The sequence below is a fragment of the Rhinopithecus roxellana genome, chromosome 10 (assembly GCF_007565055.1).
Source record: "Rhinopithecus roxellana isolate Shanxi Qingling chromosome 10, ASM756505v1, whole genome shotgun sequence".
NCBI classification, from domain to species: domain Eukaryota; kingdom Metazoa; phylum Chordata; class Mammalia; order Primates; family Cercopithecidae; genus Rhinopithecus; species Rhinopithecus roxellana.
This window is the reverse complement of record NC_044558.1, coordinates 136895715-136913023: the sequence shown is the minus strand read 5'-3', so window position 1 is coordinate 136913023 and position 17309 is coordinate 136895715. Positions and strand designations below refer to the sequence as shown.

Here is a 17309-nt window from a genome sequence, read left to right as displayed (position 1 = left end):
ATGCGGTGTTTGGTTTTCTGTTCTTGCGATAGTTTGCTGAGAATGATGGTTTCCAACTGTATCCATGTCCCTACAAAGGACACAAACTCACCCTTTTTTATGGCTGCATAGTATTCCATGGTGTATATGTGCCACATTTTCTTAATCCAGTCTGTCACAGATGGACATTTGGGTTGATTCCAAGTCTTTGCTATTGTGAATAGTGCCGCAATAAACATATGTGTGCATGTGTCTTTATAGCAGCATGATTTATAACCCTTTGGGTATATACCCAGTAATGGGATGGCTGGGTCATATGGTACATCTAGTTCTAGATCCTTGAGGAATCGCCATACTGTTTTCCATAGTGGTTGAACTAGTTTACAGTCCCATCAACAGTGTAAAAAGTGTTCCTATTTCTCCACATCCTCTCTAGCACCTGTTGTTTCCTGACTTTTTAATGATTGCCATTCTAACTGGTGTGAGATGGTATCTCATTGTGGTTTTGGTTTGCATTTCTCTGATGGCCAGTGATGATGAGCTTTTTAGGGTAGTGGGAGGTTGAACAAAACCACTACTACCAATGTCAATTTTAAGTCACAGGAGACCTCTGGGCGCGGTGGCTCACACCTGTAATCCCAGCACTTTGGGAGGCGGAGGCAGGCAGATCAGGAGGTCAGGAGATGGAGACCATCCTGGCTAAGACAGTAAAAACCTGTCTCTACTAAAAATACAAAAAATTAGCCAGTCATGGTGGCGGGCGCCTGTAGTCCCATGGTACTCAGGAGGCTGAGGCAGGAGAATGGCACAAACCTGGGAGATGGAGCTTGCAATGAGCCGAGATCGGGCCACTGCACTCCAGCCTGAACAACAGAGCGAGACTCCGTCACAAAAAGAAAAAAAAAAAAAGTGTTTTTTAAGAGATAGGTTCTTGCTATGTTGTCTAGGCTCAAGTGCAGTGACTATTCATAAATATGATCATAGTATAATACAGCCCTGAACTCCTGGGCTCAAGCAATCCTGTGCCTCAGCCTCCCCAGTAGCTGGGACTGCAGGCTCACACCACAGGTATGGCTCTTCTAAGAAATATTGTCTAAAATGTTTCATTTTGACCAACTAATGGGTTTGATTTCCGTGGCAATTACTGCAACTTGCCTATTATAAATTTGGCCACTGTGGATAAATGAAGGTTATATGTAGCTAAAGCTCAAATACACTCACTAAAAATATTATATTTCAGTTTGGTGACAGCAATAACTTTTTCATTCCCTGAGGACCCAGTCCTAGACCATGTCACTTTTTCTTGCAACATACAGTTTTTAAAAGATGTACCTAAGTTATTCCAGACATCATAAGAACTGGACATTGTGTCCTAGTTGATTTGGAACTACTGCCTTAAAACTTTTTAAGACTCAAGAATAGGGAACATCCAGCTCTCTATTCTAATTGGTTTTGATTCACTTATTTTTCCATTTTTATATTGATGTGGCAGAAATTTATAATTTCAAAAATAAGAATTTTTTTCTTTCACTTTGCTCAATAATCTTTGTCTTGATGAATAGTAAGATTTTTTTATTGGGGACAAGGAAAATTATGTAAAGGAGATTCACTTTTATTAAAATCTCTTATGATGATTTTCACATATAATGTCATTTTGGCCATGAGTTTTCTTTGAGATATTCTTTTTATATTTCTGGCAAGTCATTTTTTTCCCTATTTGTTATATTTTTGTTTAATTTCTTGTGCTTCCTTGTTCAATATGTATGTTTTTGTTCAATTTCTTGTGCTTTATTGGGAAAATTTTGTTATTGAATAAGTAAATTAATAGATTGTAATTCTTTGTTTCATTTGTCAGCTTTAGGAAAGGAAAAAATATAATATTTAAAATTCTGACTTCTGTAATCTGTAGAGGCCTCATGCTAAACCTGTATGAAGTATAAGATTGATCAGATTTTTTTTAACACCTAAGCATACTCTTAATTTTTCTGGATACTTGGAATATTACAACAATACAGTCAGAAATTTTTATCCCTAGCATAAAAGTTTCGAGTAGCTTTTCTCTTTTGGAATTCACTTCCTGAATGTACTAATATCAAGATTAATTTGTCCGTTTTTTTCTTTACTTGTTTGATTAGTTCATATGTGTTAGTTGTAACCAGATTATTGAAAGATACGCTTTGTCTATGATCCTGTGGTTTGAGCAAAGATGCTAATAGCATTATGAAAATGGATAACTATTGCAAATTATAGAAATTGGATATCATAGAGAAACATTTGCCATTATATTTAATTCTGAATGTTTATTACAATTCCCTTAGTACTTAAGATTAATCCATTCACACTCATTTTTTTTAATCAGCCAGCAGGCTTTGCTTTACTGCCCATTTTACCTTTTGTTTTGTTTTGTTTTGTTTTGTTTTGTTTTGACATATTAATTGAAATACAATTTGGGAAGCATTTCCATTTAAAACATTTCACTTAATTTTGGTATGATAATGTAAAAAGTGTTGGAAAAAGAAAACTAAGAAGAAATTTGCATCAAATTTAAGTTATATAAGTAAAGCATACCGTAATGGACTAACATAAAATAGAAAAAAATATCACATTTGAACCTATAATTATTCAGACCACCAACAAATTGTTGTAGAAATATGCCAGGTACTGTCCAAAGAAATGAAGATTGACCAATGAACCAGGCAGTCCCTGACATAGTAGAACTTACAGTCTAGTAATGGAGATAGTCAATAATCATATAAGAAATATGTAGTTTATTAAGCTACTGTATTAGTCCACTTTCATACTGCTATGAAGAAATACTGGAGACTGGGTAATTTATAAAGAAAAAGAGAGTTAATGGACTCACAGTTCCACACAGCTTGAGAGGCCTCATAATCATGACAGAAGGTGAAAGAAGAGTAAAGGCACGTCTTATGTGGCAGCAGGCAAGAGAACTGTGCTGGGGAACTGCCTTTTATAAAACCATCAGATCTTGTGAGACTTATTCATAATCACGAGAACAACATGGGAAAAACCCACCCCCATGATTCAATTACCTCCTACCGGGTCCCTCCTAAAACATATGAGGATTATGGAAGCTACCATTCAAGGTGAGATTTGTGTGTGGAGACAGCCAAACCATATCAGTTATAAAGAAAAAAATACAGTGTGCAACAAAAATATATAACAGAGAAAGCTTGTTTACTTCGATGGAGGACAGGGAAGGGAATCAAAGAAAACTTGGATTTCTCTTTTTTTAGCAAGACTGCATAGAAGTTATTTTTACTCACTGTCTCCCCTTTTGCCCTCTCATTTTTCTTAAATTTATCCTCATAGGGCTTTATTTTTTCCTACCATTTCACGGACACTGTTCTTGCTGAAGCTATCAATGACTTCCACAAGTCCAGATTTAGTAGTCCCTTCTCAGTGAACACAGGCGAGCTCTCCCTTCTCAAATCTCCCTTGTTTTGGTCTCCAAAAAAAGAGAGCTCACTACTCTCCTTCATAGTCTTGGCTGGTTTTTCCTCATTTTCTCTATCACTGTCAGTTGAGTTGTCCCAGGACCCAGTCTTTGACTCTCTTCCTTTCTTTACCTATACTCCTTCCTTAGTGATCTCACCCATTCTCTAGCTTTAAGTACTGTCTATACAGTGATAACTTCCAAATTTATATCTCCAGTCCCAGCTTCCTTATTGAACTCTAGCACTGTATATCCAAGTAGCCTCCCTTTCCACTTGGCTATCTCATAAGCATCTCAAACTTAACATGACCAAAATTGAACTCTTGACTTCATACCTCCGCCTCCAAGTTCTTCTTCCACCAATCCTTCGCACCTCAGTAGACAGCAACTCCATTTTGCTAATTAATTACTCAAGCCATTAAACTTGGTCAACCTTGACTTCTCACATTCCATATCAAGTATAGCTCATCAGTAGGTCTTTCAGTAAAATAGATCTAGAATGCCACTACTTCTCAACAATTCCACCATAATGTTTTGGTACAATCCTTCCTTTAGCCAGTTTTATGTGTAACAGCCAAAGTGATTGTTTTAAAATGAATAATTGAGATCATGTTTATAATCCAATGTTTTTCTAACTCATTCACAGTAAAAGTCCTCATAGTGCCTACAAGATGCTATAGGATCTGGCTCTTGACTATCTCTTTGATGTCTTCCCCTGCCACTTTTCCCAGTGCTCACTTTATACCCAGCCATGCCAACTTTGCTGCTGTTCCTCAGCAAGCATGCCCTCTGCTATATCCCTGAAACCTATAAGTACGTGTGATAAATAGTGCTCAAGAATTGTTTATTTGAATAAAGGTAATGACATTTCAGCTACGGCAGAGCAGGAGTGGAAAATAAGGAGGTAGCTCCTTAGCTGATGAATGGGTTAAGAAATATATCTGTTTTGCTTAGGAGAATCCCCCAGCCTGAGAACTAATGTATGAGTGGGCATTAACTCAGGTAAGAGACTCTTATTACATATATTCATTCTGTTTTTCAGATAAACATAGAAAACCTTTAATGTAGACATGTTTTTAATGACAGAAGAATTATAATAGATTTATATACCGTATGTGTAAGGTTTATTAATGATCTGACTCATTTTGTATTCTTAAGATTGCAGATAAAACATGCTATGAGAAATTATGATATGTCTATGTGAATAAAAATATAGAGCCATTATAATTTATATGAGGTAGTTAGTAGCATGGAAAAATTGTCACAATAAATTAGATAGGGGAAAAATGTTATAATGGTATAAAATGGAATGCAATTTTTTAAGCATATACAGCATAGAAAGACTTTGCAAGATTTACATTAAAACATGAATATTAGTTGCTTAAAGGAGGGACTATAGGAGGCTTTTGTTTTTGAGACAGGGTCTCGCTCTGTTCAGGCTTGAGTGCAGTGGTGTGATCATGGTTCACTGCAGCCTTAACCTCCCAGGCTCAAATGAACCTCCCACGTCAGCCTCCCAAGTAGCTGGGATCACAGGCACACACTACCATACCTGGCTAACACTTTTTTTTTTTTTTTTTTTTTTTTTTTTTTTTTTTAGTAGAGACGAGGTCTTGCTGTTACTCAGATTGGTCTTGACCTCCTGGGCTCAAGCAATCCTCCTGCCAAGGGACTCCCAAGGTGCTGGAATTACAGGCGTGAACCACCATACCCAACAAAACTTTTTATCTCCTCCTTTGGACTCTTTTGAAACTTTCTGCAATGAGCATATATGCATTGCTTTTATAATCAGAATAAAGAAATAAGTTACAAACGTTTAATTGGATGTATTGACCCCGAATGTTCTTATTCTATATTCCATGAGAGGAAAAATTCAAGACAATGATATCCTTGGGAGATTGCTTGGTCCCCTAGCAAACCGTTTCTGCCTGTCCTCACAGTGGTACTCTGGGAGGGCAACTAGAGGTACTGGGAAAAGGCCACATGGAGAAGGAAATCTCCAGCTGAACTTTGTAACAATTTGAACTGATCAAGAAACCTCCTGGCCAGAACTCAGGGGAGGGTGTGAATCTGGTGTGCAGACTCCACAGGTGGGAATAGAAGGAAAGCCATACTTGATTTCATAGCTGGGAGTTGGATAGCCTGGGACAAATTCTCAGCCCTGCTCACCCACTGCTTGGAAACAGACTCAGTGACATTGGAGGGGGCATGGTGGAAGTGAGACCAGCCCTTTGGATTGTGAGGAGCTGGGTGAGGCCTGCGACTGTCGGCTCTCCCCCATTTTCCCTGAAAACCTGCATGACACAGCAGAGACAGTCATAATCCTCGAAGGAACATAACTCCATTGACCTGGGAACCTCACCCCAATCTCCCACAGCAGCTGTAGCAAGACCTGTCCAAGGAGAGTCTGAGCTCAGACACACTTAGCCCTGCCCCCACCTAATGGTCCTTCCCTACCCACCCTGGTCACTGCAGACAGAGGGCATATACTCTTGCGAGTTCCAGGGCCCCACCTACCACCTGTTCCTCCCCATTCGACCACAGCTGGTGCTCTCTGGAAAGCGCCACTTCCTGGCAGGAGGCCAACCAGCACAAAAACAGTGCAGTAAACCACCAAAGCTAAGAAACCTCACAGAGTCCATTTCACTCCCCTGCCACCACCACCAGGACACGTGCTTGAATGCATGACTTAGAGACCCACAGGCGGTTCACATCACAGGGCTCTTTGCAGACAACCCCCACTACTGGCCTGGAGCCTGGTAGCCTTGCTGAGTGGCTAGATCCAGAAGAGAGACAACAATCACTTCAGCTCGGCTCTCAGGAAGCCACATCCATAGGAAAAGGGTGAGAATACTACATCAAGGGGACACTCTGTGAGGCAAAAGAATCTGAACAGCAGCCTTCAGCCCTAGATCTTCCCTCTGACAGAGCCTACCCAAATAAGGAGAAACCAGAAAACCAACTCTGGTAATATGAGAAAACAAGGTTAATACCCCCCAAAATCACACTAGCTCACCAGCAATGGACCCAAAACAAGAAGAAATCCCTGATCTACCTGAAAAAGAATTCAGAAGGTTAGTTATTAAGCTACTTAGGGAGGCACCAGAGAAAGGTGAAGCCCAATATAAGGAAATCCAAAAAATGATACAAGAAGTGAAGGGAAAAATATTCAAGGAAATAGATCATATAAATAAAAAACAATAAAAACTTCAGTAAACAATGGACACACTTATAGAAATGCAAAATGCTCTGGAAAGTCTCAGCAATAGAATTGAACAAGACAATTGAAGAACTGTCTTCAGAGCTTGAAGACAAGGACTTCAAATTAACCCAATCCAACAAAGACAAAGAAAAAAGAATAAGAAAATATGAACAAAGCCTCCAAGATGTCTGGGATTATGTTAAACAACCAAACCTAAGAATAATCTGTGTTCCTGAGGAGGAAGAGAAATCTAAAAGTTTGGAAAACATATTTGGGGGAATAATCGAGGAAAACTTCCCCAATCTTGCTAGAGACCTAGACATCCAAATACAAGAAACACAAAGAACACTTGGGAAATTCATCACAAAAGATCATCTCATAGGCACATCGTCATCAGATTATCTAAAATTAAGATGAAGGAAAGAATCTTAAGAGTTGTGAGACAAAAGTACCAGGTAACCTATAAAGGAAAACCTATCAGGTTAACAACAGATTTGTCAACAGAAACCCTACAAGCTAGTAGGGATTGGGTCCCTATCTTTGGCCTTCTCAAACTAAACAATTATCGGCCAAGAATTTTGCAGCCAGTGAAACTAAGCCTCATATATGAAAAAAAATATGCTCCTTTTCAGACAAACAAATGCTGAGAGAATTTGCCATTGTCAAGCCACCACTACAAGAACTGCTAAAAGGAACTCTAAATCTTGAAACAAATCCTGGAAACATATCAAAACAGAACCTCGTTAAAGCATACATCTCACAAGACCTATAAAACAAAAATGGAATTTTAAAAACAAAAAACAAACCAAAACAAAAAACCAAGGTATATAGGCAACAAATAGCACGATAAATGGAATGGTACTTCATATCTCAAGACTAACATTGGATATGAATGGCCTAAATGTTCCACTTAAAAGATACAGAATTGCAGAATATATGAGAACTCACCAACCATCTGCTGCCTTCAAGAGACTCACCTAATGCATAAGGATTTGCACAAACTTAAGGGAAAGGGGTGGAAAAAGACATTTCCTGCAAATTGACAACAAAAGTAAGCAGAAATAGCTATTCTTATATCAGACAAAACAAATTTTAAAGCAATAGCAGTTTAAAAAGGCAAAGAGGGACATTATATAATGATAAAAGGCCTGTCCAACAGGAAAATATCCTAAACATATATACACCTAACACTGGAGCTCCCAAACTAATAGACCTAACAAGTGAGATAAACAGCAATACAATAATACTGGGGGACTTTAATACTATGCTGACAGCACTAGACAGGTCATCAAGACAGAAAGTCAACAATGAAACAATGGATTTAAACTGTACCTTGGAACAAATGGACTTAACAGATATATACAGAAAATTCCATCCAACAACCACAGAATATACATTTTATTCAACAGTGCATGGAACTTTCTCCAAGAGAGACTCTATGATAGTCCACAAAACAAGCCTCAATAAATTTAAGAAAATCGAAATTGTATCAAGCACTCTCTCAGACCACAATGGAATAAAACTGGAAATCAACTCCAAAAGGAAACTTCAAAACCATGCAAATACATGGAAATAAATAACCTGCTCCTGAAAGATCATTGGGTCAGAAGTGAAATCAAGATGGAAATTAAAAAATTCTTTTAACTGAATGACAATAGTGACACAACCTATCAAAACCACTGGGACACAGCAAAGGTGGTGCTAAAAGTTCATAGTCCTAAATGCCTATATCAGAAAGTCTGAAAGAGCACAAACTGACACTTTAAGGTCACACCTCAAAAAACTAGAGAATCAAAAGCAAACCAAACCCAGACCCAGCAGAAGAAAGAAAATAACCAAGACTAGAGCAGAACTAAATGAAATTCAAACCAACAAACACATAATATGAAAGATAAACAAAGGCTGGTTCTTTGAAAAGATAAATAAAATTGATAGATCATTTGTGAGATTAACCAAGAAGAGAGAAGATTAAAATAAGCTCAATTAGAAATGAAACAGGAGATATTACTACTGATACCACAGGAATACAAAAGATTATTCGAGGCTGCTATGAACACCTTTATGCACATAAACTGGAAAACCTAGAAGAGATGGATAAATTCCTGGAAAGATACAACCCTACTAGCTTAAATCTGAAAAAAATAGGTAACGGCCGGGCGCGGTGGCTCAAGCCTGTAATCCCAGCACTTTGGGAGGCCGAGACGGGTGGATCACGAGGTCAGGAGATCGAGACCATCCTGGCTAACACTGTGAAACCCCGTCTCTACTAAAAAATACAAAAAACTAGCCGGGCGAGGTGGCGGGCGCCTGTAGTCCCAGCTACTCGGGAGGCTGAGGCAGGAGAATGGCGTAAACCCGGGAGGCAGAGCTTGCAGTGAGCTGAGATCCGGCCACTGCACTCCAGCCTGGGCGATAGAGTGAGACTCCGTCTCAAAAAAAAAAAAAAAAAAGAAAGAAAAAAAGAAAAAAATAGGTACCCTGAACAGACCAATAACAGGCAGCGAGATTGAAATAATTTAAAAATTACCAACAACAACAAACAAATCCAGTACCAAATAGATTCACAGCAGATTTCTACCAGACATTCAAAGAAGAATTGTTACCAATCCTTTTGACATTATTCTACCAGAGAGAGAAAGAGGGCACCATCCCTAAATAATGCCAAAACCAGGAAAGGGCAAAAAAATTTAAAAAATAAATAAATAAATAAATAAATAAATAAAGACTGATATCCCTGATGAACATAAATGCTAAAATCCTTAATAAAATACTAACTAACCGAATCCAACAACATATTAAAATGATAATCCACCATGATTAAGTGAGTTTCATACCAGGGGTGCAGGGATGGTTTAACATGCAAGTCAATAAATGTGATATACCACATAAACAGAATTAAAAACAAAAATCACATAATCATCTCAAATAGATGCAGAAAAAGCATTTGACAAAATCCAGCATTGCTTTATCATTAAAACTCCCAGCAATTCAGCATACAAGGGACATACCTCAATGTAATAAAAGCCATCTATGACAAACTAACAGCCAACATAATACTGAATGGGGAAAAGTTGAAAGCATTCCCTTTGATAACTGGGACAAGACAAGGAGGCCTCACCCCTCCTCTTCAACTGGAGGTCCTAGCCAGAGCAATCAGACAAGAGAAAGAAATAAAGCGCATCCAAATTGATAAAGAGGAAGTCAAACTGTCGCTGTTCGCTAATGATATGATCGTTTACCTAGAAAACCCTAAGGACTCCTCCAGAAAGCTCCCAGAACTGATAAAAGAATTCAGCAAAGTTTCTGGATACAAAATTAATGGACACAAATCAGTAGCTCTTCTGTACACCAACATCAACCAAGCAGAGAATCAAATAAAGAACTCAATCCCTTTTACAATAACTGAAAAAAATAAAATAAAATACTTAGGAATATACCTAATCAAGGAGGTGAAAGACCTCTACAGATAAAACTAGAAAACACTGCTGAAAGAAATCATAGACAACACAAACAAGTGGAAACACATCCCATGCTCATGGATGGGTAGAATCAATATTGTGAAAATGACCATACTGCCAAAAGCGATCTACAAATTCAATGCAATTCCCATCAAAATATCACCATCATTCTTCACAGAATTAGAAAAAAAATTCTAAAATTCATATTGAACCAAAAAAGAGCCTGCATAGCCAAAGCAAGACTAAGCAAAAAGAACAAATCAACAAATCTGGAGGCATCACATTACCTGATTTCAAACTACACCATAGTCACCAAAACATCATGGTAGTGGTATAAAAATAGACACATAGACCAATGGAATAGAATAGAGAACCCAGAAATAAAGCCAGATACTTACAGCCAACTGATCTTCAACAATGCAAACAAAAACAAAGTGGGGAAATGACACCCTTTTAAACAAATGATGCTGGGATAATTGGCTAGCCACGTGTAGGAGAATGAAATTGGATTATCACCTTATACAAAAACCAACTCAAGATGGATTAAGGACTTAAACCTAAAACCTGAAACTCCAAAAATTCTAGAAGATAACATTGGAAAAACCCTTTTAGACATTGACTTAGACAAAGATTTCCTGACCAAGAACCCAAAAGCAAATGCAATAAAAACAAAGATAAATAACAGGGACCTAATTAAACTAAAGAGCTTTTGCATGGCAAAAGGAACAGTCAGCAGAGTAAACAGACAACCCACAGAATGGGATAAAATCTTCACAATCTATACATCTGACAAAGGACTAATAGCCAGAATCTACAACTAACTCAAATGAATCAGCAAGAAAAAAACAAATAATCCCATCAAAAAGTGGGCTAAGAACATGAATAGACAATTCTCAAAAGATATACAAATGGCTAACAAACATGAAAAATTGCTCAGCATCACTAATGATCAGGGAAATGCAAATCAAAACTACAGTGTGATACCACCTTACTCCTACAAGAATGGCCATAATCAGAAATTCAAAAATAGTAGATATTGGTGTGGATGTGGTGAACAGGGAACACTTCTACACTGCTGGTGGGAATGTAAACTAGCACAAACTCTGGAAAACAGTGTGGAGATTCCTTAAAGAACTGAAAAGTAGAACTCATTTGACCCTGCAATCCCACTACTGGGTATCTACCCAGAGGAAAAGAAGTCATTATTTGAAAAAGATATTTGCACATGCTTGTTTATAGCAGCACAATTTGCAATTACAAAATTGTGGAACCAACCCAAATTGCCCATCTGTTTTGTGTATATATATATGTGTGTGTGTATATATATGTAATATGTATATTATATATAATATGTATATATGTATATTTATAAAATGTATATATGTGTATATATGCATATTATATATAATATGTATATATGTATATTTATAATATGTATATATAATATATGTGTGTGTATATATATATGATGGAATACTACTCAGTTATAAAAAGGAATGAATTAATGGCATTCACAGTTACCTGGAAGAGATTGGAGACTATTATTCTAAGTGAAGTAATTCAGGAATGGAAAACCAAACATCATATGTTGTCACTCATAAGTGGGAGCTAAGCTGTGAGGATGCAAAGGCATAAGAATGACACAATGGACTTTGGGGACTCAGGGGGAAAGGGTGGGAAGTGGGTGAAGGATAAAAGACTACAAATAGGATGCAATGTATACTTCTTGGGTTATGGGTGCACCAGAATCTGACAAATCACCACTAAAGAACTTACTCAAGCAACCAAACACCACCTGTTCCCCAATAACCTATTGAAATAAAAAAATAAAAGCAATGATGAAGGTAAGATCATAAAGGAGGTAAGGAATCTGTGATATAGGGTTTGACTTGGCTTTGGTTAACTGATATTATGAACACACAGGAATATCCTTGCTGCTAAACATTGTCTGGTAAGTAGCATACTCTAACTTCTGTCATAACATACAGATGTTGATGGTCTGATTCTAGTTGCTTTATACTGATATATGGACTCATATGTCAGGAGCAGGAGAGACCTCAGTAAGATTAGGCAGTTGTGAATAAGGAGGTGGCTCTTTATTTGATGAATGGGTAAAAAAGTCACCTGTTTTGCTTATGAGAATCTTTCTAGCTATTTGAAATCTGTTCATTGTTATTCTTTCTATATATTTTATGCCTTTTAGACAATGTACATATTTTGTCTTTTCTCTTTGCTGGATTATTGCATTGTGATTAAGGTGATAAGATTATAGATAAAGTAAATCAGTATTTAGGTGGCCCCAATGTTAGGTTAGATAATACCTACAGCATTTGGAATAGGCCCAAAATGTCACTTAATTGCTCATTTTTCTTTCCTCTTGACCCTGGGAACCTTAATATCCTTGTTTTAACTACTGTGGGTGATCCAAATTTCCTTAACTTGTAACTGTTAGAAATTTGAACTGTATGTGCTGTTCAAATTTTAGGAGCTTGTGATCTACCCAGGGAGTTAGTCTAACCAAGCACCCAGATCTATATAACCTGCTTGCCTTGTTTTCTACTCATATTTTATGATATTGTAGTTATATTTTATGCAATTATGGGGGAAGTGAAGTATTACTGTGGCATCTGTGAATTTAGAGAAATCCTAAAGGTCTTAGGTCACATCTCTTGAATATCAAGTGTCAGTTCATGCATCTCTAGACTGAAGATGATAATACCTTTATCTTATGATTGTGAAACCTAAATAAGATCATGTAAGAAATAGGAGTGACAAAAATAAATTGAAATGTAGATGTGGTTTCACTTAATGGGTTTACAGTTTGTGATTTAAGGTCAAAGAATTCAGTCTGTTTGCTTTCCAAGTGTTTTTCCAAACAGAAGTCATTTAAACATACATAAGGATCTGTGGATATAAAGAAACAATGATAGGAGTTAATGAAGTATACCACAGTTTAGGTTTTAATGACCTACTTGTAGACATTCCAATTAGATTCAAGTAACTTCTCTTCTTGATTATTGTATTTTTTTTTCTCTTTACCTCAAAGATGTCCAGTATTGGATTTGATTCCGGTGACTTCTGTTGAGATCACATCTCTCAATTATTCTAACAGTTATCTCAACATGCTGAATTACACTTGGACTTTTTATTCCACATCAGTAAATAAAATGAAGGCCATGATTAAATACTTTATAACAGAAGAATCTTTGAACTGTGATTGGGATTACATAATATTTATGATAAACCATATCAGCAATCAAGATTACTTTGTAAATTGACCTTTCTTAAATGGCCTAAACTAACTGGCACCAAGTATTTATATAATGAATATACATGTAAAACATGACCTACATTGGCCTTGGGAACAATAGCATTTGTTGTCAGTGATTTCTCATTAGATCCTTCATCAGAATCCCAGCGCAATATTGAGCACAGTTGGATGAGCATGAGATCACACTCACTGGATCTTGATTTCTTCCCAATCCTGGATTGTCTTGACTTTTTAGTCCAAAAATTCCTATCTCATTTAACCATTAGTTGGCACTCTTGTTTTTCTCCAGATGTCATATGTTTTAAAGGGTTTTATTTCCTAAATGGCATTTTTAGATGGTAACTTTTTTGAAAATGTATTTACTCAATGTTACCAGTATCAGGTTTTATACTCATAGTAGAAGTGGCCCTTTTTAGACCTCAGATAAATTAAAGCGAGGAAAAGGCCCATTAGCCAGAATAATCTTTACCGATGATTGGTGCTGAGGACTAAGAAATTAATGGTTAGAGGTGCTGGGAGTCGAACCCAGGGCCTTGTACATGGGAGGCACCTGTCTACCACTGAGCTACACTCACTTACCAAGCTTGAATAATCTTTAGAAATGTATTGGCCACATGGTGTCTGTCATGCTTGAGCATTTGGCTATATTCCATTATGAGACTGACTCACAGGGGGAAACTTTCTGAAAGATTTTGTAATCCAATATTGCATCAACTTCTCTAGTTTCCTCTCAGTTCTGCCACTTAGGACACGATTAAAATACATGTATTGCAGAGGTCAAGAGGAGAATTTTGATGCTTTCTTTTTCCAGGGACCTTGACCCCTCCTATGATACTCCCAGATTTATAACACCAATAAGTTGATAATTTTGCTTTGAAGTTCCAAAGTTACTTTGGAACTTACTTTTCTATCAGTAAGTATGGCTCTTACTAGATTCTAAAGCAATTGGAGTATGGAGGAGGGGAAGATTTGTAAGTTCAAGCTATTGGTTTTCCTTAAGATTAACATGGGGTCTCCATAGCACCACACTCTTCAACCCTAATTCCTGTCAATACCCTTTCACCAAAGACCCTAGAAATGTACCTGTAGTTGAACAAATTGCATTTAGCATTCATTGCAGAAAGGGAGAATACACACCATGGAAAACCACGGGGTATCTCAGTAAGAAGGTGTTAGAAAAACCTACTGTAGAGTTAAAGCTTTGGGTAATTTTGGAGAGGGTCTAAGGAAATGGACTTTGTTCTGAATTGGTTGCTGTCAGGAAGTAGAGCAATTTTATGATGACTATCTCAGTCAAAAAGAGGCCTGACTAGAGTAAGGATAAAACTGTAACTGGTAAAGCAGTAGCAGTTCCTCATTTTAGCCCAGAGAGGAAGGAGCGTGGTATTTTTGTGGTTGAACACAGCCTTTTTTTGTCTTACCTTATCATAGACTAGCACCATCCTGTCTGCTGCTGATGTTCTGTGAGATGGTGTATGTCCAACAGGAAAATAACATGGTCCATCTGCGAGCATCAGACCAGGTTCTCTGAATGTCAAGGACTGCTTTTCTCTTTCTCACTCTTCAACATTCTCCAACTTGGTGACATCATTCCTCTTTAAAAGCTCAGATTAATCAAAATTTCAGAGGTGTCAAATGATTACAAATGAGACAACTTGAATGTCTGTAATGAGCTTGTATAATTCTATAAAACAGAGAAGGGAATTGCATTTGTTTGTGAGCTCACACAATTTTATTTCAATGAACCATGCAATTTCTGTAAAGATTTTGGACCTAATGAATATAAACCCCTGTTGCTACTCTCCCGGCTTCCCAGTTAGCTAGGCTATTACCCCATTCAAGCTGCTAACAAATACCATAGACTGAGTGGTTTCAAAACAACAAATATTTATTTCTCACAGTATGGAGGCTGGGAAGTCCAGGATCCAGGTGCCAGCAGATTTGGTGCCTGCTGAGGGCTCACTTTCTGGTTCTTAGGCACAGCCCATTCTCACTGGGTCCTTGTATGGAGGAAGAGGCCTCTGACCAAGCACATTCTGTCTCAAGTTTCACTTCCTCAATCATTCAAATGTTACCTTACCTGAGACCTCCTCTATCATACAATCTAAATAGCCTTCCTTAACCTTTTCTTCTAGGGATTGATCATGGCCTGGTGATGTTTGTCTTTCATTCATTTATAATTTGTCTCTTCTACCAGAATTAAAATTTCCTGGCAACAGAACTTTGTCTCTTTTGTTCTTGCTGTATCCTCAATGTCTAAAGCACTGCTTGACAGAAAATATTTGATTTTTGAAAGAAAAAGTGGAAAAAATGGCCCCAAATGAGGGAAGAATTGGTAACTTAGGGAACTGTCAGAGGTCGTAGTGACTAGAGATTGAGCAAGGACAGACTAGAATGAAGTGGGGTGGTGGAGCAGAGAGGCTTTCTCCAATTGTGCAGCTCAGGCTATGATAGTGAGTTTGGATTTTATTCCAGTTCAATAAGAGGTCATCATAAGTTTTGACAGGGGAGTAATGTGAAGGCTGATCTGGAGTGACAAAGTGAATGGTGTCTACAGTTATGAGGCTGTTTTCTACACCTGCACTGTCCAATCCATGTTGCTATTTAAATGTAAATTAGTTAAAATGAAGTAAAATGTGACAATACCAACATTTCAGGTGCTCAGTAGCTACATGCAGTGAGTGACTTCCATACTTGACAGCAAAGATATAGAAAGCTCCACCATTGTAGAAAGTTCCAAACTTCACTGTTTTAGACAATAGGTGATGTTGCTTTAGAGGAGGATAACAATAATGGAACGCAAGTGAAGTAGACAGATCTGGAGATAGAACGGAGAGGATTTCCTGATGGATTAAATAAGGAATTGAATACGCAAATCAAGAACGACTCTTAGGTTTATGATGTGAGACGTTGGAGGAAGCATTTATGGAGATGGAAAATATGACAGGGAGAAAAAAATTTCTAGAGAGATATCTGTTTGGGCCATGCTACAAACATTGCTATGATACATCCAGATTGAGTTCTCGCTAGGTAGCTAGAGATAGAACTCTTGAGCTAGGGGAGGATTTGGAGTTATAGATATCAATTTGGGACTTTTCAGTTTCTCACTAATTTGGTCACCCTTTCTCCTACATCGTCTATCTTCTCTATCACTCTCATCAGTTTGAAACATGTTCTAATATTATATATCATTTAAAACAAACTAAAACTAATGTAAGTTAGCAATTATCCCATTTCTCTGCTTCTTTTTATAGCAAAATTTCTCACTTTTTAAAGGGTTGATGGGTTTAGAAAGTTTATGGGATCAATGGCTTAGAAGGTCATGGTGAGATCAAATAATTATAGCAAAGAAATATTAATAGACTTAGAGAGGAAGTGGTAATTTAAAAAGTGGGATGTTTGAACTAATTTCAGAGTTGTCAAATGATTACAAATTCAGAGCAGCAATAGTAAAGAATTAAAAGATAAAGGGAATCACAGTACCATAGTACTAGCTGAGTCTCACAAGTTCTTTACAGCTGGTGTACAATCTGGTTATTAAATACTTTGAATATCGCCCTTGGTCAAAAAACACATTTAAGAAACGTTGGCAAACTGGGCTGCATCCAAAGAGCATAATGAGCAGGATGTAGAAGGGTGTGGACATCCTGGGCATGTTTACCTTGGAGAAGAGAGAAGACAGAAGGATCATAATTCTTCTTTTTAAATATATATGGAATTCTCATGGAGAGGCTCTCAGGTCGTGTACAAAACTTGTTCTGCTTAATATTATCTAATACCTTATTAAATATTTACCATTATCCAGGCATAGTTCTAATAACATAGAACTAAGACCCGATCTCATGAAAATGAAAACTCTTAATCTTTTAACAATCTTATATAGGTTGGTTACACTATCTTCATTTTAAATATGAGACAACCAAGTCACAAAAGTATTAAATA

The 17309-nt window shown here is 37.3% G+C and overlaps 1 protein-coding gene across 1 annotated transcript in view; it reads left to right on the top strand.

Moving 5' to 3' along the window:
• OVCH1 (ovochymase 1) overlaps positions 1–15344 on the top strand; it is an 87406-nt gene extending 72062 nt beyond the window's left edge. The window contains 3 exon segments of the mRNA XM_010357022.2: positions 2460–2500; positions 2503–2532; positions 15267–15344. Of these exon segments, the coding sequence (XP_010355324.2) occupies positions 2460–2500; positions 2503–2532; positions 15267–15344 (149 nt within the window).
• Positions 15345–17309: the final 1965 nt, after the last annotated feature.